The sequence below is a fragment of the Camelus bactrianus genome, chromosome 23 (genome assembly GCF_048773025.1).
Source record: "Camelus bactrianus isolate YW-2024 breed Bactrian camel chromosome 23, ASM4877302v1, whole genome shotgun sequence".
NCBI classification, from domain to species: Eukaryota; Metazoa; Chordata; class Mammalia; order Artiodactyla; family Camelidae; genus Camelus; species Camelus bactrianus.
In genome coordinates this window covers 16,338,894-16,365,287 of record NC_133561.1, presented here as the reverse complement: position 1 = coordinate 16,365,287, position 26,394 = coordinate 16,338,894, and the positions used below count along the sequence as shown (strand labels likewise).

General features: G+C 35.1%; 1 protein-coding gene across 1 annotated transcript in view; it reads right to left on the bottom strand.

Moving 5' to 3' along the window:
- DNAH14 (dynein axonemal heavy chain 14) overlaps nt 1-26,394 on the bottom strand; it is a 259,076-nt gene that overhangs the window by 144,618 nt on the left and 88,064 nt on the right. Inside the window, exons 27-36 of the mRNA XM_074351453.1 lie at nt 22,895-22,982; nt 19,456-19,709; nt 15,101-15,332; nt 14,365-14,418; nt 12,660-12,805; nt 11,044-11,112; nt 10,236-10,422; nt 9,320-9,396; nt 6,645-6,813; nt 4,909-4,998 (exon numbers count right to left, since the gene is read on the bottom strand). Of these exons, the coding sequence (XP_074207554.1) occupies nt 4,909-4,998; nt 6,645-6,813; nt 9,320-9,396; nt 10,236-10,422; nt 11,044-11,112; nt 12,660-12,805; nt 14,365-14,418; nt 15,101-15,332; nt 19,456-19,709; nt 22,895-22,982 (1,366 nt within the window). The remainder of the gene's footprint in view (nt 1-4,908; nt 4,999-6,644; nt 6,814-9,319; nt 9,397-10,235; nt 10,423-11,043; nt 11,113-12,659; nt 12,806-14,364; nt 14,419-15,100; nt 15,333-19,455; nt 19,710-22,894; nt 22,983-26,394) is intronic.

The following is a 26,394-nucleotide window of genomic DNA, read 5'->3' as shown; positions in this document are numbered from 1 at the left end:
CCTGGTACCTTTCTCTATGACTGGCTTCTGTGATAAGATTTATCTGAGCTTCCTTTTTCCTATTTTCCCTCTTTTGAGTTCTGATTGTCCTTTCCATGTTGGGTCTTCCCTAATTCATCCTCGTCTCTCTCTCTCTCCTACACTGTCCCAGTTTCATCAGTTTGAGTATCTTTAACTATGATCTGAATTCTAACAACTCCTTAAGGTATACATTTTCCCCTAGTCTTTGGTTCTTAGTGCCAGAGTGAAATTTCAATGACCTACAAAACATTTCCATCGGGACCTCTCACATGATTTTTAAAGTTAACATAAACTAATCCATATTTTCCCCCCACGTTTCCTCTCTTACTTCCCTAATCTAATTGTCTAAAGTAAAATACTGGCCTGTTTTCATCTCCTCATCTCTCAGCAAATTTTTGCTTGATTTCATCTTCTCTTTATCCCAACCACAAATGCCTTACTTTGGTGTTATGGACTGAATTTTCATGTCCTCCTAACATTCAAATATTGAAGCCCTAACACCCAATGTGATGGTACTGGAGGTGGGCTCTTTGGTAGGTAAGTAGGCTTAGATGAGGTTATGAGGGTAGAGCCCCATGTTGGATTAGTATCCTTATAAGAAGAGGAAGAGAGACAAGAGCATTCTCTCTCTCTACTATGTGAGGATACAGTGAGAAGCGGACCATCTGTAAGCCACAGGTAGAGGATTCTCATCAGGAACAAAATCTGCCAGCCTCCAGAACTATGAGAGATATATGTCTGTTGTTAAAACCACCCTGTCTACTGTATTTTGTTAGAGAAGCCCAAACGGACTAAGAATGGGTCAGATGCTAAAGGTCTTTAAAAAGCATCAGAGTGGGCTTCTCACCATCTCTTCTGGACTATTTAAGAACACTGAAAAAATGATTATTTTTAATAATGTATCACACAAATACATTAAATTCAAATACAGATAAAGTTAAAGTATCTTTTCACTACTTTTCCAAGCTCTATACCTTCATGGAGGCTTTGTGAGTCTCTGGTCTGACAGTCCTATTCTATAACTGGCAAGATGAGAAGGGTCCCAAAAGCCTTGCTTGTCAAATGGAAATTGTATATTCAGGAATGCAGCTATCATTCTTTCATGTAAGCCTTGCCCCAGACACATCGTGGCTTTACATGAAAGAATGGCAGCTATCCCTGTGGGATCAATTTTATCCCCCATTTAATCTCCTAAAGCAAAACTGATGGCTCAGTGGAGCCCTTGATTCACAAAGATTCCCACAAAAACCTTGGCCTGGTTTACTGACAGTTCAACTAAGCTGAAATCTGAAGCTCCTGATGTTCAGCCTCAGAGTTATCTATGAACAACCAACTTTTTCATTCTGCTCACTGAGAAGAACTCCGACTCTTAGGCTTTACTAATGGCCTAGCTATTTGTTGTGACACTTGGAAAACTACAGAATAGAAGATGAAAGATAACCCTATTTGGGGCTGTGAACTGTGGAAACAAATGGTGGATGCTGATCAAACCATCTAAGTGATGCATAGACCTATGGTGATGACCCAGTCTTTTATGAGATTACCCAGAATTAAGCTGCTGATCAAGACTTCCCTTCCCAGATTACCATGATTACTTTCTGGATACAATGTCACATTGGATGTGGCAACATGTTCACGATCACAGACCACACAAAGTAAAGGATTATGTTTTTTTCTGATGCAGAAGCTACTACTGCATTTCAAACTTCTGACTCCTGCCAAAAGTTGACAAAGGTGCAGGAGACTTTAATTTAACTGACTTGTGAGACTACCATCCCCTACCAGCCAGAACTGACCATGATTTAATTGTTATTTCCCTTAACCTTACTGAGAAGTCTATCAGAAAGAACAGCAGCAGGTGGCCTCAGCTCCTACATCTCCTAGGCTAAACACCTGTCAACACCTCAAGATGTCTTGGGTGTCTTCCCCACCTCATCTCCATACTCATGGAATGGGGAAGACAAATGCCATCTAGCTGATGGTATGGCAAACAAGTCAGACTGGAATGACTGTCCTTAAGTGGTCACTCCCAAAAGAGAACTAGACTTAAGTATGAGAAGGCGTTTTTGGAGGCATTGTCAACTTATACCCTCTCTACCCTTTGAGATGATGCAGGTCCCATTTAGGGAACCCAACAATTACAAAAAACACCTTCTTCCTGAGGTTATCTTGTACCGTCAGATCTAAGGGCACACCTTTAGAACTGTACTTTTTATGTAGAAGCCAAGCATTAACTTGCCTCCCTCCCCAAACCAATGCAGTTTGTACTTCAGAGATGGTTATAACCAAAGAACATTAAAAATCCAGTGTTTAACGAACAATCACCTTGTCCCTGGACAGTATTCAGATCAGTCATAACTCACTGACCAGGGTTGTTATGGATAATAGAACTGCACTAAACACTTTCTCCTTGTGAGCCAAAGTCTATACAATTGATAATTAATCTTGCTGGACTTGGATTAATGCTTCAGACCAACAGGAACAGTCATACAGGAACTGAAAAAGAAATCCACCTGGTTTTCTAAGGTAGATTCTGATGGCCTATGGCATTTGTTCAACTTTTGGGCTCAGAACCTTGGATGGGCACTGTTGGGATTAATACTTTAAGGTGGCCTTATCCTACTGCTTATCGTTCTAATAATAGAAGCCATAATTAAAATGCTGTGTGAAGTAAACTGAGTGGATTTGGTCCCAACTCCTATCAGATTAATCAAAGTGGTCAACAGAGTGGCACACTTATGGGAAAATTCACCAGAAGCCAAGATGGAGTATAAAAGACAGGCAGATATTGTTGGGAGACAATTCTTTATAGGTCTCTGACATTTCTACATTGACTCTGAACAGAGGCATTGAAAGCTCTATTTAACGGACTGTCTTTCCAAGGATGTTTGTATAGCAAATCATTTTGGAAGATGGAAAACAGATTTATTTGCTGTCCAGAATAAAAAAGTTAATGTCTCTTTCATGAGCAAAGGCTAGGAACGTTTGGTTGTGATCCCTTTATAAGACTGGAGGGTTCCTAAGCTTGGGGCTCTTCTTCTGTACAACAACTTACTATGTATGCAAGTGTCACCTGAACCTCTGTTGCCCTATAGGAATTAAGTCTTGGAGAAATAGCTACTGCTACTGAGGTGAGTAATAATCTGTCCTTTCTGACTTGGGAGTCTAGTGTTTTCTGCCTGTGAATGAAACTATGAAACTGTAGCAGGCTAACTTGTTACCTTACAAGTAGGGTAAAATCTTGACAAATATATGCATGGAGGAAAAAATGCAGTATCATTTAAAAAATTCTCACCATAATTATTAATTCAATTCTATCCCAATCAAAATCCAAACAGGACTTTTTTTAGTGGGGGTCAGTGAGCTGATTATCTAAGAATTTTGAAAATAACAAAGACGAGACATTATGATGGGGCTTAGGAGGCACAACCTCAAAATACGGCACCTTGGCATATTAAATATATTAAACTGAAGGAAAAATTTTAAATGGCAGAAGCAGAAAGATAACTGTGACCTCTCCTACCTCATCATTCTTAAAAGGTCATAAAATTCCCATGGGAAGGGTACTACTCTCCCTGTACCAAGATAAAGAAGACATTCTTATCATCAGAGACAGACAGGGAATTTGGGGCTAAGAAAGCTGCATAAACAAACCTTGTTAAACTAACCCTCATTTTCTTTCTTCATTTACTACCCCTACCCCGAACACCTTTGTCATGTCAATTCTTCATAAATTTATTGTTTCTTTGCCTAAAAGATATAAAAGCTTCCTATTCTGGACATTTCTTTGGGTCTCCAGTCTCTTGTGAAGGCTCCCATGTACATATAACAATTCAATAAAATTTGTATGTTTTTCTCTTGTTAATCTATCTTTGTCAGTTTAATTTTCAGACCCAGCTAGGGACCCTGAGTCAAGGATAACTTTTCCTCCCTTACAACTGGTGCCTCCAGATATAAAGACCTATTATAAACCTATGGTAATTAAGACTGTGTGGTATTGTCATAAAGACAGAGATAGTGATCAAAAAGTATAGAAGAATCTACTCTATTATTTATGAAAACTTTAGTGTATGATAGAAATCACAAATCAGTGAGGTCTTGCGAAAACTGGTTATCTGTATAGGGAAAAATAAATCCCTACTTGACATCTTCAAGAAAAATAAACCCCAGACAAATAAAAGTAGGAAATTTAAATATCTAAGGTTTTAGAAAAAAATTACTGATAATATATTTATGAGATAGGACTGAAAAGATTTCTAAAACTAGGTCACAAAACACAAACCATAAAAAAAAAATCAATAGATTTTACTGCATTAGCAATGCCTCCTGTACTGAACACCATGAATATTTCTAAAAAACCAAGACTTACAGAATTTATTTGCAATGCATACAAGCAATAAGGAAATACGACATAAAAACACATAATAAAAGTCTACATATTTACAAAGGAAAAAACAATCTAATTGAAAAATGAGTATATTATATAATCTGGCAATTCACAGAAAATTCAAATGGCTAATAAACATATAAAAGAATGTACAATTTTGCTAGGAATCATGGAAATACATAGTCTGATGTTTTTCCAAATGGATCATTCATGGAGAATAGGAAATTCAAAGAAGTTATAGCAATGGAATGCAGAACACTTTACACATTTGTAGAAATTTTTACAATTATTTATTAAGGGGATGAAGGTGAAAATATTAATTTGTTGAGGGTTTAAGTGAGGAATCAAATAACAAAGTCTAGGTAAATAGTTAACTGATAAACCATTTTACTTTGAAGAACATTACAGTAGATCATTTTATTATAATTATGCTTTCCTCCTTGATCATACCTATTAAAACCCAGGAACAGAAAATTGCTAACATGCCATTCTACACTTACCTGAAGTTGATTATAAAACTGTATGATTCTCTCTTTCTGAGCTGGCCACTGTTGTAAGCCCAACTGTTGTGTTGCAATAGATATTACTTTCTTAAAGAAAACAAATACATTAATTTAAATTGCATTGCAAATTAAACTCAGTATGTAAGCCTACAAAATCTCTCTTAACATTTTACTAAACAGTTGAGAGCTTACATATTTATCAAAGTAAAACTTACATAAAGGGGGAAGTAGCTGAATAAATTGATATGCTTGTACATAAAACTTTTCTGTAAGCTATAAACTGACTTGTAAAACTGATAAAAAGGTGAATAATGAGGTTCAAAGGTAAAACCACTAATGTGCATGTGGAAATGCTATTAGAATGGCAACGCTATTTGTTTTAGCTGAGACTTGAAAAATGTTAAAGGTAACACGAGAGGCACTTATAACTGGAGAAAAGAGAGTGGGGAATTTGTGGACTCTTCCTGGGAGGGACAGAAGGATGCTTACATAAGACACAGAAAGAAAAAAATTGTCAAATGACATTTTCCTCCTTTTTTTTCCTAGCAAAATAAAAATCCTCAAAATGTAAATAAAACCTACAAAATGTAGGCAATAACTTAGATGCAAATATTCTCTTTACTTCTCCTGGAAACCATATAGCAAAAAGGAGAAAAATCATATTGCATTTTCATCAAAATAAGGAAACAAAAAATCTATAAAATCTAAAATAAATGTAAGTGCTATGAAAATAGCTAAGCTTATTTAGTTTAGAGTTTGAACCTGCAAATTGTTGCTCTGGAAAACCCAATTCATTTAATCACGTGGAACACAGGATCTCACAGTATTAAGTCCTGTCAATTTAGAGAACTAAAAATAAAAGATACCCATTAAAAGGGCTAATAGAGTACCAAAATTCGTAATTAGCGAATTTATAGTGAAATTAAGAATACCAAAGACAAAATGAAAATTTTAAAAGCTTCTGGAAAGAAAGAACAGATATACTACGAAGAAACAAACATCAAAGTGACAGTGACCTTCTCAAGTATTTTCTAGTTTCTTGACTTTAATGCTTAGTATTAGAAAGATAACCTAGTCTGGCCAGTGTGAAAGGCATTATATACCAAGATAATTAATTTGGGTCTTAAACTATACGTAACATTGATCCAACAGTGGCTTTGCTGATGTGATCAAACACGTGCTTCAGGAAAGCAACTCTGTTGGCCATCAGGAAGCCTACTGGAATGCAGGGAGCAGTAGGAAGCTATATAATAGTAACAAGAGACATTGAGATCCTACCTAGACTAAGGCAATGACTGTAAGGTTGTACACATAGGAGAAAATAAAAAGGGCTCTACAATTATGTTATTTTAATGGTCACAAAGTATTTACATAGTAAAGTCTTTATTCATAATTCTGATATAATTTGACTCTCTAAGCAACCCTTTAAGGTAGGAAGAGCAGACATTATCATTCCCACTGGAAAGATGAGAAAATTGAGGAGCAAAATATGTAATAGTCTTCCTTGTCTAAAGGTACACAGTTTGTTCTTTTTTCCATTAGGCCATGATGCACTGAAAGCTCTTTATTTCCCCCAAGGGGAAAATATATCTCCAGGTATTTTTATCCCACAAATTGTAACATGAATAGAGCATTTCAGGAAGCACTGTAACATTTTAATCCATATCTAGTTGCTTATCTTAATTGATATCTCACATCTAATCATTTGTGATGATTTTCAAAGGTCTTATTACCTCCAACGCAATTTGATTTACTTTTGAAACTGTCGCTCCATAAAAAATATCTTCTATAATCTTTTCAAAAAGTGGGACATCTTCAGGAAGAAATTTTGGTAAACTACCTTCTCTCATAGCCTCAATAATAATCAGTGTTTCATCCGTTTCAGAAATGTCACTGATGTTACTTGAACAGTAGAAAAACACAAAGAACAAGTTAGCAAGTTTGCTTTGTTGACATTAAAGATCATTAATATTCTTTTTTAGTGGTGGCTATCCCATTACCCCTTCTTCCTCTCCCTCACTGCAAAACAGCTATGTGATTTCGGTGAGGTTAATCTGGTCCCCAGCTCCAGGGATGGACCCTGACTGGTTTAGAACATTCAAAGTAATGCCATTCCCCAGTCACTGGCTCAGCGAAGGGCACTGTATCAGTAAGGTTTTTTAGTTGCAAATAACAGAAATGAATTCAGGCTAATATCAAATGTAAAATAAATACTGATTTATTAAAAATCTCTAGGATGGCCAGAGAACTAGGCTTGCAGGCTACGCGCTGGGAATAATGGCCAAAATTATGCTACATAGTGAGTCCTGTGAAGACGTGGCTGCCACCATCAATAAAGCCAGAGAGCCGCGCCTGTTGCCCCAGTACCACCAACGCTGGAACTAGAACTGCTCACTGCCCCTGCTATTTCTGGTAACTGGCTGTAGCTGCTGCCACTGCTGTCACCTTTGCCAGAGTGGATTCTGTGTTTATCCTATTTCTTTTTGATCTAGTTTCAGGTTCAGATTCTAGGGTAACTGTTTCTGATTTGCCAAGGTTGTATGTCTAAAGGAGTTTCAGAAAGCAGATATATGGCATAACAAATAATTCATTAAGGGAATATAACTTCAGCTCTAGTCAATCAGTGCAAGGCAGTCACTTGGACACAGTGTTTCAGGGGTAGATAAATGACCTGTCTATTCAGAGTGGTTTGGGACTTCAGTTCAATGGTGTAGATAGCTGCAGTTATTATTAGAAGCCATCTTGCCACCAAAAAGGCAGCGAGACTAAAGATAATCCAGACCTGGAGGGCTATCATGCTTACAATATCTCAAAGAAATAAACTGAAACTCAAATCAAAGTAATCACACTTTGCCTCACCTCTGGATTTTCTGATTGGTGAAACAGTAAATTCCCTGTAATGTTTAAGCCAATTTAAATTTTGTATTAATTGTAACAAAAATTTCATACAATAAATTACCACATAATATTTATTTCCTCATAATAATATTTCATATAATAAACACTTCAGTACATATTTATATATATTAAACATGTAATCAAAAGGGGGAAAAAGTAACTACATATGGTATGATTTTAGAGATGGAAAGGAAAAAAGTTTTCCCTGCAAAAGCATCCCTCCCATACTCTTGTCTACTGATGTCTGAAATTCTTCATCACGATGGTGATAATTATTAAGTGAATTTTAATGTGCATGTCTCTCACTATGCGTGGGGTTGAGTGTATTTTCATATATTTAAAGGGCTTTTTTTTTTCTGAGAACTGTCTGATGTCCTTTGCTCATTTTTCTGTATTTCCCCCCTAGTTTTCTGGAAATATGAGGATGAGCTATTTAACTGCAACAGAAGTTGCAAATATCTTTTTCTTTTCCTAGTTTTCCTTTTGTTTTTTTACTTTTGACCATTATAAATCTTTTCTTTTATAGCTTCTGGATTTTGAGTCTTAGTTTTAAAGGTCTTCTGTAGTCTGAGGTTACAAAGGACATTTTTTTTTCAAGTACATTTATGTTTTAAGTTTTTATATTTAAAATCTTTCATACTTTTTGACCCTTTTAGAGTTTATCCTAGCAAATAATGTCAACCACGGTTCAAACTTGATCTTTACCAAGATGGTTATTTAGTTTTCAACAACATTCATTAACAATCTATTCTTGCTTCCTGATTTATGATGTACGAAATGCCAAAAGCATACAGTCCTATTTCTGGACTTTCTATTCTGTCCCAACCATTTGCCTTTCTACTCATAAGCCAGTATCACAATGCTTTAATTATTAAAGATTCATGTATTAATATTTAAGGAGTTATTTCTCCTTCATTGCTTTTATTTTTCTAGTTAGTCTCAATTCTTTATTTTTCTATATAAACTTTAGGATTAGTGTACCTAAAGACAAACAAACAATATCTTTTGGTATCATCACTGAGATGTATTTCCATTCATAAATTAGAGTATTTAAATCTTTATGATGTTAAGTCCTTTAAGATGTTATGATATTAAATATGTGGTGCATTATTTCACTTACTCACCCTTTCAGTTGTGTCATTCAGCCATGTTTTAATGTTTTCTTCATATGGGTTCTACACATTTGTCATATTCATATAGGTTTTATGGTTCTCATTAAAGTATTGCTCTTTTAGCTAGAGTCTTTTACTCCAGTATATCTTTTATTATGTAAAATAAGGCACTTTTTTTTTTTTTTAAAAGAATATGCTCTTTTGGGGAAATGTACCCATGGATTTTGTACACTTTTTTCTTCCTCTTCTTTCGTCTTTTAATAACCTCTACCACGTTTTACGATGACACTCTTGGAGCTTCCTATTTTATCTTGTCATCATTACTTAAAATTTCACAAAATATTTTCCCAGTATTGTATAACTCCTTGACCTAACACTCAATTCAAAATTCAACTGACCATTTAAAGTCCCGTTTCTTCTTTCCGGCCATTACTAAAACTGTCTTCAGAGACCTCAGGCCAAACTCATAATGATCCTATCAAATAAAATATTTGAGTCATTAAGCTTCTGAAGGAAAAATGGAACAATCTGCAAATAAATGCATATAGTATGTAGTTAAATCACGTATAGTATATAGTCATTTATGCTATGAAGAGAAGCAGTCAAGAAATCCTCAATTCTGCTTCTGATGCTGTCACTTCTCTCCCAAATTGGTGCTTCTGAAAGTCTCCTTCTTAAAAGAAAAGTTAACAACTATTAAAGGAGTTAAAAACTGTCAGTATTTGAATTAAATTTTCCCTGAAATGTTCAACTGAACTGAAGTAACATTGTAAAGAGGAGCACTTTGGAGATAATGTGGTTAGCTGTCCAAACCATTCTGGGTTATAAACAAATACTCATTAAGCTGGCATATCCGAGAACAGTAATTTTCAAAGTAGGGTACTCAGATCAGCAGCATCAGGAACACTTGAGAACTTGTTAGAAATGCAAATTCTCAAGCCCCACCTCAGACAATTAGAAAGTTGGTGGTAAGGTCCAGCAATTTGTGTTTTAACAAGTCCTCCAAATTATTCTGATGCACAATAAAGTGTAGGAGTCACTGCTCTAGATGTTAACTTCCTTGTATGGAGAAAATAGCTTATAATTTAAGATACCAGAGACTCTATTCCTCTCTCCAGATCAGATCTTAGAGGAAAGGCTTGGAAATTTGACTGATTTACATATTGCCTTACATACAGGTTGGGTCAGGGACTTGAAATGCAGATAGGAATTTTAGTTTCGTTATTTCCCCAGGTCATTCCTGGACCAATATCTAAAAAGTTTTATTTAAAGCTTCATATAATCACCTTTATTTTGAGAAAAGCAGTTTGTTACCTGTTTTGAGAGTTGTTTGCTAGCTAATTCGTAAATGCTAACTAGCTTTCCAGACAATGATTTTGCAGATTTGAAACCAACGGAAAAGAGCATTACTTCAGCAATCATCTGATAATGGGGAGCCAACATTGCCACTGGGCGAAATAGAGATTTTAAGTTATCCGGGAGTTCTACTCGACCTTTGTACCTTAAGAGGATAAGAAAAACAAAGAAACAAAAAACCCACCATTTTTCCAGTTTTCAAATGAGAACCACATAATTTTCCCTCAAATGGTAATTCTATTGCCTATGTGATCTTTATTTGAAAACAAGTTTACAAGATGGTTTCTACTATACTTTTCATCTCACAGAGCTTCCTAGTCTATGTTCTTTTCTTCCTGTGCTTCCTCCCACAATCCACCTCACATAAGCTCCTTCTGATTCCCTCGACAATCACAGCATCTTACCAACAGATATTTATTGAGTCTGCCCAGCCTCCACTCTCTGTAACCACCATATTGTTATTTCTTCTGTCACTGTCGCTAGATTTTCTGCCTATATCCTCTTTGTGACAAACCACTAACCTCTTCCTTTCTCTCTGGCTATTCATGAAGTGGAAATGTCCCTTCATCAGAAGCTTAATGTGATATCACCCATATAGATAAGTACATGTAGCTATTTATAAATGGTGTGGATAGTAGAGGGGTTCAGAGGTGTGGTGGAGGGCGAATGATAGATACGCAATCTCAGCCAACTCCACCTATGGATAAGACTTAAGAAAAGGATTTTCACCTGTGTCCACTCCTACCACAGATTAATTGATACTTACCCAGGATTCATGGTGACAAATACTGCACAAGACATATTGATACGAATTTCTTTTCCTTCCAGTACAAACCTACAAGACATTACAGTATTCATTATTAAGAAAACTGTTTTCTCATTGAAAGTTCAAGATTTGCAGATAGTAACTACTATATATGAAATGGACAAACAACAAGTTTATACTGTATAGCACAGGGAACTATACTCAATATCTTGTAGTAACCTACAATGAAAAAGAATATGAAAACAAAGATATGTATGTATATGTATGAAATATGCTGTACACCAGAAATTGACACAACATTGTGAACTGACTGTACTTCAATTAAAAAAAAAGTTTTCTCTAAGCTTAAGTATGTTAAGACTACAAGGGAAATTGGGAACTTTCCTAAAACTGTGTTACAATTAAATTCAAACAGAGCTGGAAAAAAAAACAATAGTAAGAGGGGAAAGAAGAGGCCCTTTATGTCAAATTTGTGAGCCCTGCTGGGATTCAGATTTATCTGATCACGCCTGAAGACATCTGAAAAGCTTTGTGAAGCTTGAGGTAGGATGGTACACATCTGAATGAACTCATTTACAAAGAGAAAAGAACCTGAAGAGAGATCTCTGCCTGGATGACACAGTGGAACACAGAATGGCCACAGCAGAGAGCCCCTGCTTTACCATGAAACACAGCCCACCCCTAACCCCAAATTAAATAATTTTGGAAACAATGTGAAATAGAACCCTTGGCATGGACAGTGTCATGCTGTTGGCACCAGTGGTGGAGAGAAATCTTCTAGTGATTTCATGGACAACTGATACCACTGAAGATGGTCAAACAGGAAAAGAAGAACAATTGGGACAAAACCTGAGGACTCCCTGGACATAACTGAGGAAAACTCTACAGAAGCTGAGATGTGGTTATTGGTGTAGTATGGGTTACTGTGACCCCAGTTATATCCACAGACTTGTAAGGCCTCATAATATTGAGAGCAAAGCCAGGAGTGCCTATTAGTTTGAGTTAGAAATATTAGATTGTAATTGAAATTTTAAACCCACAAATCCAATTATGCCCATAAAGTAAATCACGTAAGTTTCTGAATTTATCTGAAGAGAAAAAAAATTGTTTTTGCTTGTATAAGAAACATTAGTAATCTTAACATACAAATATTGTTATTACAGGATTTTTCAATAATAGTACATTAATTCAGAGTAATAGGATAAGAAGGGGCCTCAAGAATGTGGTCACTATAACTTTTTTTTTTAATATGTAGATTTTTTCAAGTGAAATATCTTAAGATGAAAAGATACTAAGAGAATTTAAATTCAAAAAGAAAAGTAACCAGAACCTATTTTCATCATTGTCCTGGTAGCTGAGGCCATCGATCCAAGCTTGGGCCAAGTCTGGGTACCTCCAAGTTAGCATGAAAGTTAATGATATATATTTTCACATTATTTGCCAAGCAAAGAAAACATTCAAGTTAAGTGCATCCCTTTTGGTCTGTGCTTAGGAACAAAACAACAAAAGAAACAAACCTAAACACTTACTGTAGAAAAAATTTTAATAATAATTAACTGAACAGTAAATGTAGATCAAATTTCCATTCCAAAGGTACAAACATATTCAACAAATACCTGACAGAATAGCTGTCTTTTGCAGCCTTAATCGTTAGGATCTGTGAGGCAATCACTGAGAGAACTTCCACATCAATTCGATTGAACTCATTGAAACAACACCAAGCTCCTGACTCAACTAGTCCAAAGAAGAATTTCCCCATTATCTTAAAAAAAATTGATTACTGAAATTATTATACAGGAGAAAATTTTTACTGGGATATTAATTTCTGCAAGTTCTTCCCATTTTACCCAAACCAAGCAAACACCATTTGCATGCCAACCCCCCCCCCACCCCCCAGCAGTTTTGTAGAGCTGAAAGCAGCTATTTACTCTTAGACCAGTCAACTACTCTGCCTGTCTTGTGTAAAAGCCTAATCACGCAGTAGCATCCCTGTGATGCTTATAGGGAACGAGAGGCAGGGCCATGTTACATTCACACAATTTAGCATTCCCTGGCTGCCATTTTCCTCACAGAACCACACACTGGCGGAAAGAGTCTTTCCAGCAGATGTTGTAAAGTGTCTTAAGGAACTGGCTCCTCTTTTGCTGTCAGACCAAGACTCAAGGGTCAATGGTGGGTTCCTGGTGGGTAATGCAGATTACTGAATTAATTTAAGAAGAGAGGTGGATTCCGGACCAGGCAGGAGTGGGACCAGCTCTTGTTAGGTGTTGCAGAAAGGGGGAAGAAGCCGGAATGGGAAAGAGCTCCTCTGGCCCACAAGCATACAAAAGTTGGCTCCTCCCACTCATTGCAGGAATCAGGTCTTGTCCTTATTTAAAATTTAGCTATTTTGTTTATCATGAGATTTATTGGCATTCATTTTGATTCTTAAAAAAAAATATTCATTCAAATACAATTTATCTTGATATAGTGGATTTTTGGATCCCCTTTAACCTTTGCTTAGCAAGCAAGAGCTTCATTCACTTTACCCTAGTCCCAGTCCTGCTGGGCCCCATGGGAAGGTAGATTCCAGGGAGGAGGTAGAGGCTCTTTGGTAAGTGTTTTAAGAATAATAATTCAATCAACTTATTTAGATTTACTGATATTTTTAATATGCTATGAGAATACAAATTATAAATGCATGATCTCAGAGGCAATGTGCTTTGAGCTACAAATGAAATGACAGCAGTAAAATGTAAAAGGTTTGGACTTAACATGCAAAACAATAAATTGGAGTGTTTTGAAACTGAGTAAATTTGTAACAGGCATAGAAGTACATGAAGTTTTAATAAATATTTCAGAATGTTATATGTCTTAGATAATGTGCAATCAAAACAAATTAAGGCTGATATAAAATTGTAATCATCTATATAAACTGTGACTCAAATTTTTGTGTTAATCATAATAGCCTCCTTATTCTTAATTATTACATTTTGAATAAAAAAAAGCATAGAATTAGAATTTATAAATTTATATTAATGAAGTCATACTCTTAATTTTTTATATATTCATGTTCCATATCAATATTGTTTAGAAAGATCCCTCTGTTAAAAAGTTTGAAAATCACTGTCTTAAGTAGTTCAGTTGAATAAAAGCAAAATGTGTAAAGTTTTTTAATTACATTCTAAGTTTCTCTTCTGTCAGTTTAAAAGAATTAATAGCACTTATAGTTCTATTCATACTGAATGTCTAAGATAAATATTTTTCTTATTCTTTTGATCCTCAATGAATTATTTTTTATGTGTACAATATTTTTGTTGAGTATATATGAATAAACTTTACCTTATAATCCAAATCCTCAAAACAGTTGAAGACTACACAATGTTTGCCTAAGGACTGGGAAACAAAAATAATACTTTAATATATTTCTTGAATTATGACACAAAATACTAATGTTAAAACTTCTGGGGTAATAAAATGTCTTTAATCTTTCAAGAAAACTTTTGCAATATAAAGATGAATTAAATACCAAGTTTTGAAATTCACAAAACTCAATAAAGTATAAACGCACATATACTGTTATAGGTTAGTTGATTAGTACATGATGCCTCAAGGTCAGATTTTCTAACACACCAACAAATAAACTAAGCAAAAACATTTCAGTGATGTCATAAACTATACCCTTTGCTTTCATCAGTTGCTTCTTTCTGTTCTTTTCTTACACACAAACACACACACACACAGACACACACAGCTGTTAATTACAAAGACTAGACAAAAGTCTATATATGGGGCTCAACATAAACGAATCACCCCTACAGGAAAGGAAAGGGGGACAAAACTATAATTCACACATTAGTTAGTATAGTGGTATTCCAAGTAAACACAAAGCATATGTTGACTCACTAAGATCTCAAGTCCCAGTATACAGTAAGCATTCAAAATTAACTGATGAATTGTACGAATTAATGAATGTGTTATATGAACATCTTAATAACAGGAGTGGTGTAAACTTAGGTACTGTTGAAGTTTGTATCACTAAAAATAAGTTTTTATTTTGGATACAGAAACTACTTACTTTTGCTAGATCTTTGACACTCTCAGTTTTTCCTGTGCCGGCTGGACCAGCAGGGCAGCCTCCTAGATTCAAGTGTAGTGCCACAGTGAGAGTTAGCCAGCATCTGTCAGTAAGAGGCGTAATAACCAATCTTGGGGTACAGCCCAAGTACTCATAGCCATAAGTAAAGCTGGCATCTCCTTGAGATACATAACACAACTTTTGTTTTTCATTCCATTTATATTGCAAATGTCTGAAAACAATATTTTAAATGCTTATATTATTTGGGAAAATTTATTTTAAAATTTTTTTCATATGCAGAAATGTAAGATTAAAATGGAGTACTGATTAAAAACATAAAAATCACATTAAAATCAAATGAAAAAAGTGATGGATAATTCATCAATTACTATATTAGACATGAAATATTAGAATCTGGAAGACTACGAACATGAGCACTCTTCCCGATGAGGAAAGAGGCCTTGCTGAATTATGCTGCTTTGGTGTGATGGTCAGCATAAATGAAGGATTTATATAGGAAACATTTCTATGAAGGTTTTACAGTTTCCAGAAGAATGCGGTTTAAGACATTATTTGTTATAGCCATAATCATTTCTATGTAACTTGTACTTTGGTGAAATTGTATTTATCTTTTAAAATTTTCTTTTAAATTTTATACAATTTTTAAGGTTACTTCCCATTTACAGTTATTACAAAATATTGGCTATATTCCCCATGTTGTACAATACATCCTTTAGCCTATCTTACACTCAATAGGTTATGCCCCCTACCCCTCCCACCCTGATAGTACCCTTCCCCTCCCTCTCCCCACTGGTAATCACTACTTCACTTTACCTGTATGTTTCTTTTTTGTTATATACACTAGTTTGTTTGATTTTTTAGATTCCACATATAAGTGATATTATACAGTATCTGTCTTTCTCTGACTTATTTCACTTAGCATAATGCCCTCCAAATCCATCCATGTTGCTACAAATGGCAACATTTGGGGTGCAGGAATCTTTTTGAATTGGTGTTTTTGGAGGTATACCCAGGAGTGGAATGACTGAATTGTATGACAGTTTTATTCTTTTTAGTTTTTTGAGAAACCTCCATACCGTTTTTTCAGTGGCCGCACCAATTTACATTGCTACCAACACTGTTCGAGGGTTCCCTTTTCTCCACATCTTTGCCAACATTTGTTATTTGTGTTCTGTTTCATGGTAGCCATACTGACAGATGTGAGGTGACATCTCATGATGGTTTTGATTTTCACTTCCCTGATGATTAGCTATGCTGAGCATCTTTTCATGTGCCTGTTGGCTATCTGCATTTACTCTTTAGAATAATGTCTATTCAGTTCTTCTACCTATTTTTTAATCAGGTTGTTTGTTTTTTCTGATTTTGAGTTATATGAGCTGCTTATGTATGTTAGATATTAATCCCTTATTGGTCATATCATTTGCAAATATTTTCTTCCATTCAGTAGGCTGTCTTTTCATTTTGTCCATGGTTTCCTTTGTTGTGCAAAAGCTTTAAAGTTTAATTAGGCCCTGTTTGAATATTTAATAATATTAAATCTTCCCATCCATGAACATGATATATCTTTCCATCCATTTTTGTTGTCTTCAGTTTCTTTCATCAGTGTCTTATAGTTTTCAGAGTACAAGTCTTTTGCCTTCTCAGGTAGGTTTATTCCTAGTTATTTTATTCTTTTTGATGTGATGTTGAATGGGACTGTTTCCTTAATTTCTCTGATAGTTTGATGTAAGTGTATAAAGACGCAACTGATTTTTGAATGTTGATTTTGCACCTTGCTGTCTTTAATTAGTACTAACAATTTTTGGTGGAGTCTTTAGGATTTTCTGTGTATAATAATATCATGTTATCTGCAAATAGTAACAGTTGTCCTTCTTTTCTGATTTAGGTGACTTTTATTTCTTTTTCTTGCTTGATTGTTCTGACTAGGATTTCCAGTACTATGTTGAATAGACGTGGCAAGAGTGGGCATCCTTGTTTTGTTCCTGATCTTACAAGAAAAGCTTCCAGCTTCTCCTTGTTGAGTATGATGTTGGCTGTGGGCTTGTCATACATGGGCTTTATTATGTTGAGGTACATTCCCTCTTTATCCAGTTTGAGCTTTTTTTTAAAGTCATGGATGGATGTTGAATTTTGTCAAATGTTTTTTCTGTATCTATTTCAAGATCATATAATTTTTCCTTCATTTTGTTAATGTGGCATATCACATTGATTCATTTGGGTATACTGAAGCATTCCTGGCATAAGCCCACTTGATCATGGTGTATGATCAGGGAAAGACTGGGAGACGGGCATTTCTTTTCATTCCTTCAGCACTGAGCCTGGGGGAATAGCCACTGCTAGTCCTTGCCAACTTGTTAGTAACTGTTTCTTTGTTTGTTATAGTCCAGTATGTCTTGTGGATGCAAGCCCAGTTGGCTTTCAGAGCTAATTGTTTTGCGAACTCATCCTTCAGGTGGAAGTCTTAAAAGTTGGGGTGCTAGATGTTGGATCCAAACTCATTGCTCTTCAGAGAAAAGCTGGGAGTTGAGTTTCCTAATGACGATATGTCACTGTGCTAGGGGTGGGGTTTATGGTGAGAGTGTGTCCTAGCCTTTTCTACTCATTTTGACATGGATTTTATCTAGTTTGTCCAAAGTTAGGAACCACTCAGCTAGTTTCTGCAACTTTTTCAAAAGGAGTTGCTTTGTGGTGAGCTGTAGATTAGGTGTGTCTGTGGAATAGGTGAGTTCAGGAGCTTGTTATGTTGCCATCATGGGCTGGAACCCTGGTATGCCTTCCTGACTGTATTTTATGTGCTGACTTAATTCAAAGCAGAAATATCAAAGGATATTTTTGGAAAGAATTTTTCATAGTTCCTTTTATTAATTTTTAGGTTCAAAGTAGCTTAATAAATAATTTTGTCTTAATGACTTAATAGCTTGTTTAAATTACACAAATAAGTTAAAAGAAGAACACGTTCATTTCATCCCTAAATAACTGCAGGGACGTGCGTGCCTGCTGTGTACTGCACAGCTTCTCAAACCCTGAAATTAGACTGGATGATGCCAACCTTGTTTCCTGTGCCACGTTAATTTTCACACAGTACTTACTTTTTATCAGGGTCACTGCCAAAAACCTAGCTTTGTAAGGATAAGAAGTCACTGAAAGGTTGTAGCATGATCTAATATTTCCATTGTGAACTACTTCAAAATACTAGTTTGCTTGGTGTCTGACAGATGTTGTATATCCCTATAAGTTCCTCAAAAGTTCAAAATATCTTGCAGCACCCTGTGAGTTCCCTATGGTGCCTTGGGACACCTTGGCACATCTTGGAACACTACTTGGGAACTATAGCCCTTGAATCATGATACATTCACATTAGAATCTATTCTAATAAGATTCTAATTAGAATCTTCTCTTTTCTAGTTTACTTTTCCATATATGTTCTTACCCTTTCATTTTCACTTTGCAGGGTGATGGGTCATAAACATGGCATATTTCTTTGCCAATTAAGAACGTATATAGTTACACTTCAGTAAAACAAACACGTGAATATATATAAAACATAAAATATTCTGATAAAATATACTTGACAGTGGTGACAGTCAAATGCATCAGCCTATTTCCACTCTTTCCCTAGAGTTTAAAGGAAATTGTCATACCTAAAATAAGGAAATTTATGCTAGTACAGAATTGCTTAAAAAATAAAGACTTTTCTTGAGAATCAAAGACCTTATGCAGGCAGGACAGTTGCTTTCCTATGAACAGAGAAAACTTTAGGGAGAAAAATTAATTCAGAGTTTGAAACTTCACATTTATGATAGGAATCTTATGCTTGATCTCCTTGTCAAAGTCAGTGGCTTTGTTTTTCTCTACTTTCATATTTGTATATGAAATATTACATGCATGTGAATAGATACTAATTGACTCTGGATAGGAAGAAGGGAATTCTGAGTTAGAGAATTGGCTGGAATTGTTCTCTGATTTATTTCCCAGCTTAGTCTGTTCCCAAATTGACAGCATATAGGGGAAAGAAGAGGTCTGAAACAGAACTTCTCTTACTACCAACTGAAAACTGCCATCTAGCTAAATGGTGAAAGCGAAAATGCAGCTATAAGAGCGTAGTCAGGAAGATAAAGCAAAAAGAAGTTAAAATGAAGGAGAAGGACAGTGGAAAAGAGAAAGAAGAAAGCACAGAAATACAGTACTCAAATTGGAGCAATTTGCTTAGAATTTTTGTATATTCCAAAAATTAAAACTCAGGTTTGACAAAGTTTGAGGTAGAGAGTTAATTTACCTAGAGACAGGCATGTGAGAAGTTATTTTATGTAGAATATTAATTTAGATTTACCTACCTTGTCCACTCAAAATCCTCTGCATTGAAAATACCTTTAAGTAGTAAATCTCTCACTATGTCTCTGCAGTGAACATAAAGGGTAAGCAAAGCTCCTAGCACAGTTTTTGTCCGAGAGTTACTAGCATCCAGCACTACCAGCTCTGCAGCCTCCTCTAGATGATGTAACATACCCGCATGGACTTTTTCCACCTCTTCTCTTGAATGAGAACTCATAAAACTTTTGATACAATCATTATAAAACATGATCTGACTCTGAAAAAATAAGATATAAAAATAATATTTGAAGCATAAATTCTGTAAATTAAAACATGTTTTCATGAGGTGTATGTGGTGTGTGTATGTTTATGTGTGAGTGCATCTGCGTGTGTGTAGAAGAGACTTCTTACACATTTGCGTATATTTGAGAGTTAGAGACTGAATTTTGATTAATGCTTGTGGAGGCCTTATTCTTTAATAAATGGAAGATATATTTATCATCGATGTTTATGCTTTCTAAATCTTGTATTCTTAATCCATCATCACTTTGGCTAAGTAATAACCTGGGGACAGTAATAATGGTAGGAAACTCCAAGATGAAATTAGTACTGTTTTCTCACTTGGACTCAGAAGTACTATGCCTAGAATATGTTAAGCTTGTAATCAGGGTTTTTAGAAACTTTATATAACATCTATCATTTGATACATCTTTTGACATTCTTCCCATATATACTAGAGCTATTTTAAGAAGGCTACTGGATTAATGACAGATTGACATGGCACTTAATGGAAAGAGCTATGTCAGGAGGCTCATAGGTTTCTGGCCTGTAATTAGGTGAATTGTGATTCCAATCACTAAGATATTACCAATTGTGATTCCAATCACTAAGATATTACTAAGATTATTGAAGGAAAAACATGTTGTAGGTGAAGGGGCAAATGAGTTCATTTTGTGATATACTGAATTTGAAGTACCTAAGAAACATGTAATAGAGCTATAAAGAAAAAAATACAGGAATAATTAGCATAGAGGTAATATGTATAGTGGTAAGATGTTTTTTTTTTCCAGAGCAAGATAAGAGGGTATAGGATGGGAAACCTGATGTATCATTCAGTACTTCGGCTGCATGCAACAGAAACTAACTCTGACTTTCTAAGGATGTTGTAGACTTTCAACAGCAGATCAATAGGAGGTTACAGATGAGGCTTGAGAAGTAAGCAGGAGCAAGAGTCTGGGCCAGGCATCAAGAACCACAGTCAAGGTCACGGTAGAGCCTGGTAGAAAGTCACTGTAGTCCATTTTTGAGATATTTAAGATTCACAGCCTCAGGAGAGAACATTCAATTGGCTCAGTCTCGTTTGTAGGCTGCCTCAGTGAAGGCTGAAGGAGGATTTGGATCTGGTAAGGTAGACTGGATCTGGTAGAGCCAGATTTTTATTTATTTATATAGATAAATAGAGGGGAATTCTCAATTACTATAGTTTGGTTAAATCCACATTGAAATTCTCTTAGTAGCCAATGCATGTAGTCATCTCATCATTCCCATTCCTTTAGGTGTCTACTCAGAGACGGCTCCTAGTCACATTATATTTGCAGACATACAAGAGAAAAGGAAGCTGTAAATTGCATACTGGGATGAGAAATTAGCAGTAGAGAGGATAGACATGGGAAAAACAAAAGTATGTTCAATGATTGAAGCTGAAATCTATCATGAAGTGTTTCTGGAAACAGAATACAGACTTCTTCTAACTGTTAAGCATGTTTGGAAGACCAGGGATCTGGGAAAGACCTTTTATTAGTAAAGCAGATTTGACATTTGAATGCCTGGTAAACCACAGAAATATGCACATTGATTCCTTATAATTTTATTGCCTTCATAAGCAACAGCTTAAAAAAGTCCTTAGCTTAAGATCTGAGAGTATTTTATCAATATTCAGGCAAGTGGGTAACAAAGGGGACTAAGGAGATTTGATAATCGTAATTTTGTCCACAATCCCAGGTTATCTTAGCAAAGACTTGAAAATTATTAGGTAAAGTAAAAAAGATGTGAAATTCTTTTAAAGTTTAATAGAGAACTACGAGGTCAAGTATGCTTTAAAATACTTGGTAATGGTAGTTCACGGCAATATGGTTTCTACCTTCATAACTCTAGGAAAACTACTGTCATCAAAATTCATGTTGATCCTCATAACTGACAGACAATGACATTTTCAGACCTCTCTAGAGCATTTAAAGATGATGACCACTCATCTTTTCTAGAGAAAAGTCAAACAAAAAAGTCCCTCTCTCCTCCCTTAGCTTCCATGAAAACTCATAATTTCCTTTCTTTTTCTTTTTTTTTTCTTTTAGCTACTCTTTTTCAGTCATGGATTCCCCTTCCCTTGTCTGGTCTTTAAACGTTGATGTTCCGAGGGTCTTTCCTTGTCCTTCTTCTCTTATTCTACACATTCTTCAGGGGAAATTCCACTACACTCTTGGTTTACATACTAAGTCTTCTAGTAGTTCAACCACCTCCAAAAAACTGCCTGTTTTGGCTTTCTTGATAGGACACAATCCTAGTTTTTCTTCTTTTTCTTTTTGACTTCTAGAAAAGCAATAATTAGCATTAGGAAATATGCATATGGTAGGCAGAACAATGGCTCCCTTCAAAGAGCTCCCTGTGCTAATCCCCAGAACTTGTGAATATGTTACCTTACATGGCAAAAGGTTGATAAAATTAAGGGCATGAGATGGAGAGGTCATTCTGGATTTTTTGAGTAGGCCCAATGCAATCACATACTATACCCTTAAAACTGGAGAACTTTTTCTGCTTCTGCACAGAGGGAGATATGACTATAGAAGAAGGGTCAAAGAGAGGCAACACTGAAGATGAAGGAAAGGATCATGTGTGAGGTGAACGTGATAACCACTACACTGTGGAAACTTGACTGGGGAAAGGATCATGAACCAAAGAATTCCAGAAGCTGGAAAAAGACAAGGAAATGGATTCTCCCCTAGAACCTTCAGAAAGGAATATCATTCTCCTGACATCTGGAATTTTGCCCTGTGAGACCTGTGTTGTCCTTCTAACTTACAAACTTTAATATAATAAATTTGTGTTCTCTTAAGCAATTAAGTGTGTAAGTAACTTTTTAATGACAGCAGTAGAAAATGAATACAATGCAATATAGTGATATCCCTAGGAAAATGATTTATGGTTTACTTTCATTCAACATTTTATTATGAAAAAACTTAAAACCATGGAGAATTGAAGGAATTGTAAAATAAATATCCATATACCTATCACCTGCAATTCTAAAATGAACTTTCTGCTATATTTACTTTATCACATATCCATCCATCTGTCCATCTTGTTTTTTGATACAGTTCAAAGTAAGCTACATATATCAGTATCCTTCATAATGCGTTATTTGAATTGGTTAAAAATAAATACTTGTATATCAAAGTAGAATTAACTTACCACAGTGAGTACCACTTGTCCTGGATGAGATACCACCCATAGGGAAAATTTTTGGTAGTACCAGTCTTCAACTCCTTGACTTACAAATCTATAAACAATAACAACAAAAATTTATAACACTTGTATCTAATCGTTGATTGTGGCCATTTAATGATTAAACATGATAAAACTACAGGAGCATCTTCCTTTAGGTCTCTGATTTTTCTGTTTTAATTTAGGTATATATATGGGGCCAAATAGAGATAATGGAGCTTTAATTCATGCATAATGAAATGTTCCTTAAACTCCTCTTTACCGTCATCTGCACTTTTCCAATGAGACCACTGAGTTTCTGGGATGGTAAAGCTATATTAAACTAGAAGATGACACCTATTAGCTTTGAATTTCTAATACTATCAGTGACAAAAATCAGTATTTGAAATAATTTCTATAAAACTGAATATTGGGCTGAAACAACCAGGTGAATTTTAACAGTAAAATCTTATATTTAATTTTAAAAAATAATTATAATTTAGCTATTAAAAATAATGGAGAAAATAGGATTTCTGAAAAATATCCCCATTTTAATTTAAGATCAAAGTAAATATGCACCAACAGTATGTTTTCATATTGTTATGGTGCTGCTTCTGTATAGAAGTTTTAAGTTTCTGTAGTTAAACAGTTCAATCTTTTGCTTTACATTTTATCTGACATCATGCCTTAGAAATTCTTAACACTAAATTTCATTTATTTTCTTTATGCTTACATAACTTCATTTTTTAACTTATCAGTCTTAAATTTAAATATTTTAAACGAATATTGATTCTTCAAATTTTGCTGCAACTGCAATCTATTTTTATTATTTTCTTATCAGTGCCACTGAGAAATATATTTATAATAATTTTTTATATATTTCAAAGTAATATCAGTAGGCAATGCATCTTTCATCCATTAAAATGACCTTTTATTTTGTTTAATGGCTTTGTTTTCTTTTTGTTTACTGTTCCATGAAATATCTTTACTATGTTTTTTATAACTTTTAGTGCATTGCTGTATCTCTCAAACAGCATATAGTTATATTTCTCTTTTGACAACATTTTCTTCTAATTGAGATCAGTAAGAGAGGGCTTTCTAAATAGGGAAACCAATGGACCTCTGCCTCCATACTGAGTGGCTGGTAGCCATTCAGAATGAAAACTCAGAGAAGTGCTTGGTGGAGTTCTCTTAGGTTTGGGGCTGGATGGAGAAGCAGAGTTAAGCCTGAAATAACTCCACATACCCTAAAAGGCAACAAAAAAGAGAGAGATGCTTTCTGAAAAAATTACTTGGAGATATATACAGCAAAATGAGAATAAAATTTTAAATGTGAGACCTATGAAACACTAATGAATGAAAACAAAACCAACCAAAAAATTTACTCAGCCTGGATAATTATTGATCCATAAATAGGGAGCTATCAGCAATTTGGAATAAAATTCTAAACAATTACAAAACAGAGGAGTTGATGGGAGGAAATTAAGAAGTGACACATGCTCTTTGAGGGTAAATTGGAGCTATTTACTATAGGCTTTGATAAAACCATGTTTCACTAAGTGTATTAAAATCAATAAAGTACTCACTAGAAAAAAGAAAGTACGTGTAACTTTATCACTGCTACACCAAAAGAGATGAATAAACTCAATCTAACAATAGTAAGTGAAAAAAAAACCCAAACCAAAAGCCTGGACAATTAGAAAACAGCAGGAGTCCAAATGTGATGGTAATCAAAATAAACGTTGAAAGGCAGTTTATCAGTCAGCAGGAGATAGCACATTCATAAGGTTACTTGAAGAGAGTTTAATGAAGTGACTGCAGAGAGGAGGGCAGGGTTAAGGGACCAACCCAGGGCTGGTGAAGCACCAGGGCCTAGCAACAGGGGGCAGCTACCATGCGAAGGCCTGAAGGAGTAAGGGGAGCAATATCGCTGAAATCTGGTGAGGGCTGGAGACTGTGGAGAAGAGCAACCTGTTAAAAGCTGTGGCTTTAGGTAAAGAAACAGATTTTGCCAAAACTGAGTAAGACAGGCAGGTAGCCTCACATTTGCCCTACCCAATCGGAACCTGGAAGGCTAGAAAGGAATCCAGGTTACACAATCAATGGACATGAGTGTCCCAACTGGACACAAGACAAAAAAGAGCAGAGGATAGATTTTCTGCAAGTACAGATTAACCAGCACTGACAACAAGCACTTTGATATTGGTCAAAAGTAAAACAAAATAAAAGCAAGAATTAAAATGCATTCTTGATTTAAGGAATATTAGCATGACATAAGAATGTTAAAAGTAACTTGTGATACAAATGTTTGTGATCATGGAAACAGGTATAACAAGTTACTAATATTTAACAAAGTAGCATATAAGCAAAAAATATTAACTGGTTAAATATCGATACAGTGACTAAAGGTACACTCTACTAAGAAGGTTTATATATAACAACATAGCATCAAAATATATGATAGATGCTAAAAATAAAAAAGAAATTGATGAATCCACAAAAAGTAGGAAGTGTTTAACACAGTTTTCTTAGGAAATAAAGTTAAAGGCCAACAATTGAATAAGAAAATCAAAGAAAATTCAACATAAGGAACATTATTCATGTAATTCATGACATCCACAAAGGCAAAAGTGTATGAATTTCTCAACAGATTCATAAAAACATCCTTATTAAAAATTTCACAAACTAGGAACAGAATAAAACTCTTGACTTTGATATAGGTAGGGTATATTCCAGAGACCTAAGCATCATAAATGGTGAAACATTAGAAGCTTTCCCAATAAAATTAGGAACAAAAGAAGGATGCTCACGATCATCTATACTTTTCAACATTGTACAAAATTTGTCATCCTAAAACAACATGAAAAGAAAATGACATTTCTAAAAGAATGCAAAGAAAGAGACAGGACTATCATTATTAGCAAGTGATAAAGACTGTCCAACCCAAAAAAACCCAAAGCAACAACTGAAACTCTGCTTGTCTCTCAAATGCCCAGATGCATTTTTCAAGCTTCCCTGCCTACAGAAGTAGCCCCCTCACATGTAAGATTACATGTGGTTCTTATCACATCACCCCAGGAGTAAGAATCAGAGCAAAGAAAAGCCACTGTGGTTATTTATGTAAGTAAACAATAATCTGCTCTGCTATCTGGAGACCTATGTTGGCATTCATGATAATATTAATAAATATAGATATTAAAACTTAAAGACTAAATAGCCTTTCTATAACCAATAGTAAATATTTGGAAATGTGAAAGATTGGTCTAGTCAAATAAGTTTTAAAACTTCACACTCTGAGGCTCTTTCTTCACTCTAAACAGACAGCAATGATGGATTAAAATATAAAAAAGAGAACATTAAAAAAACTAAAGCAAGTAAACAATTCCAGGAAGCAAAAGTAGGACAGAAATGCAAAGTAGTGAAGTGGGCTACAACTGGAAGTCTCCTGGTCACTAGGTTTTTTGAAAGTAGGCAGAGATGGACTTGAG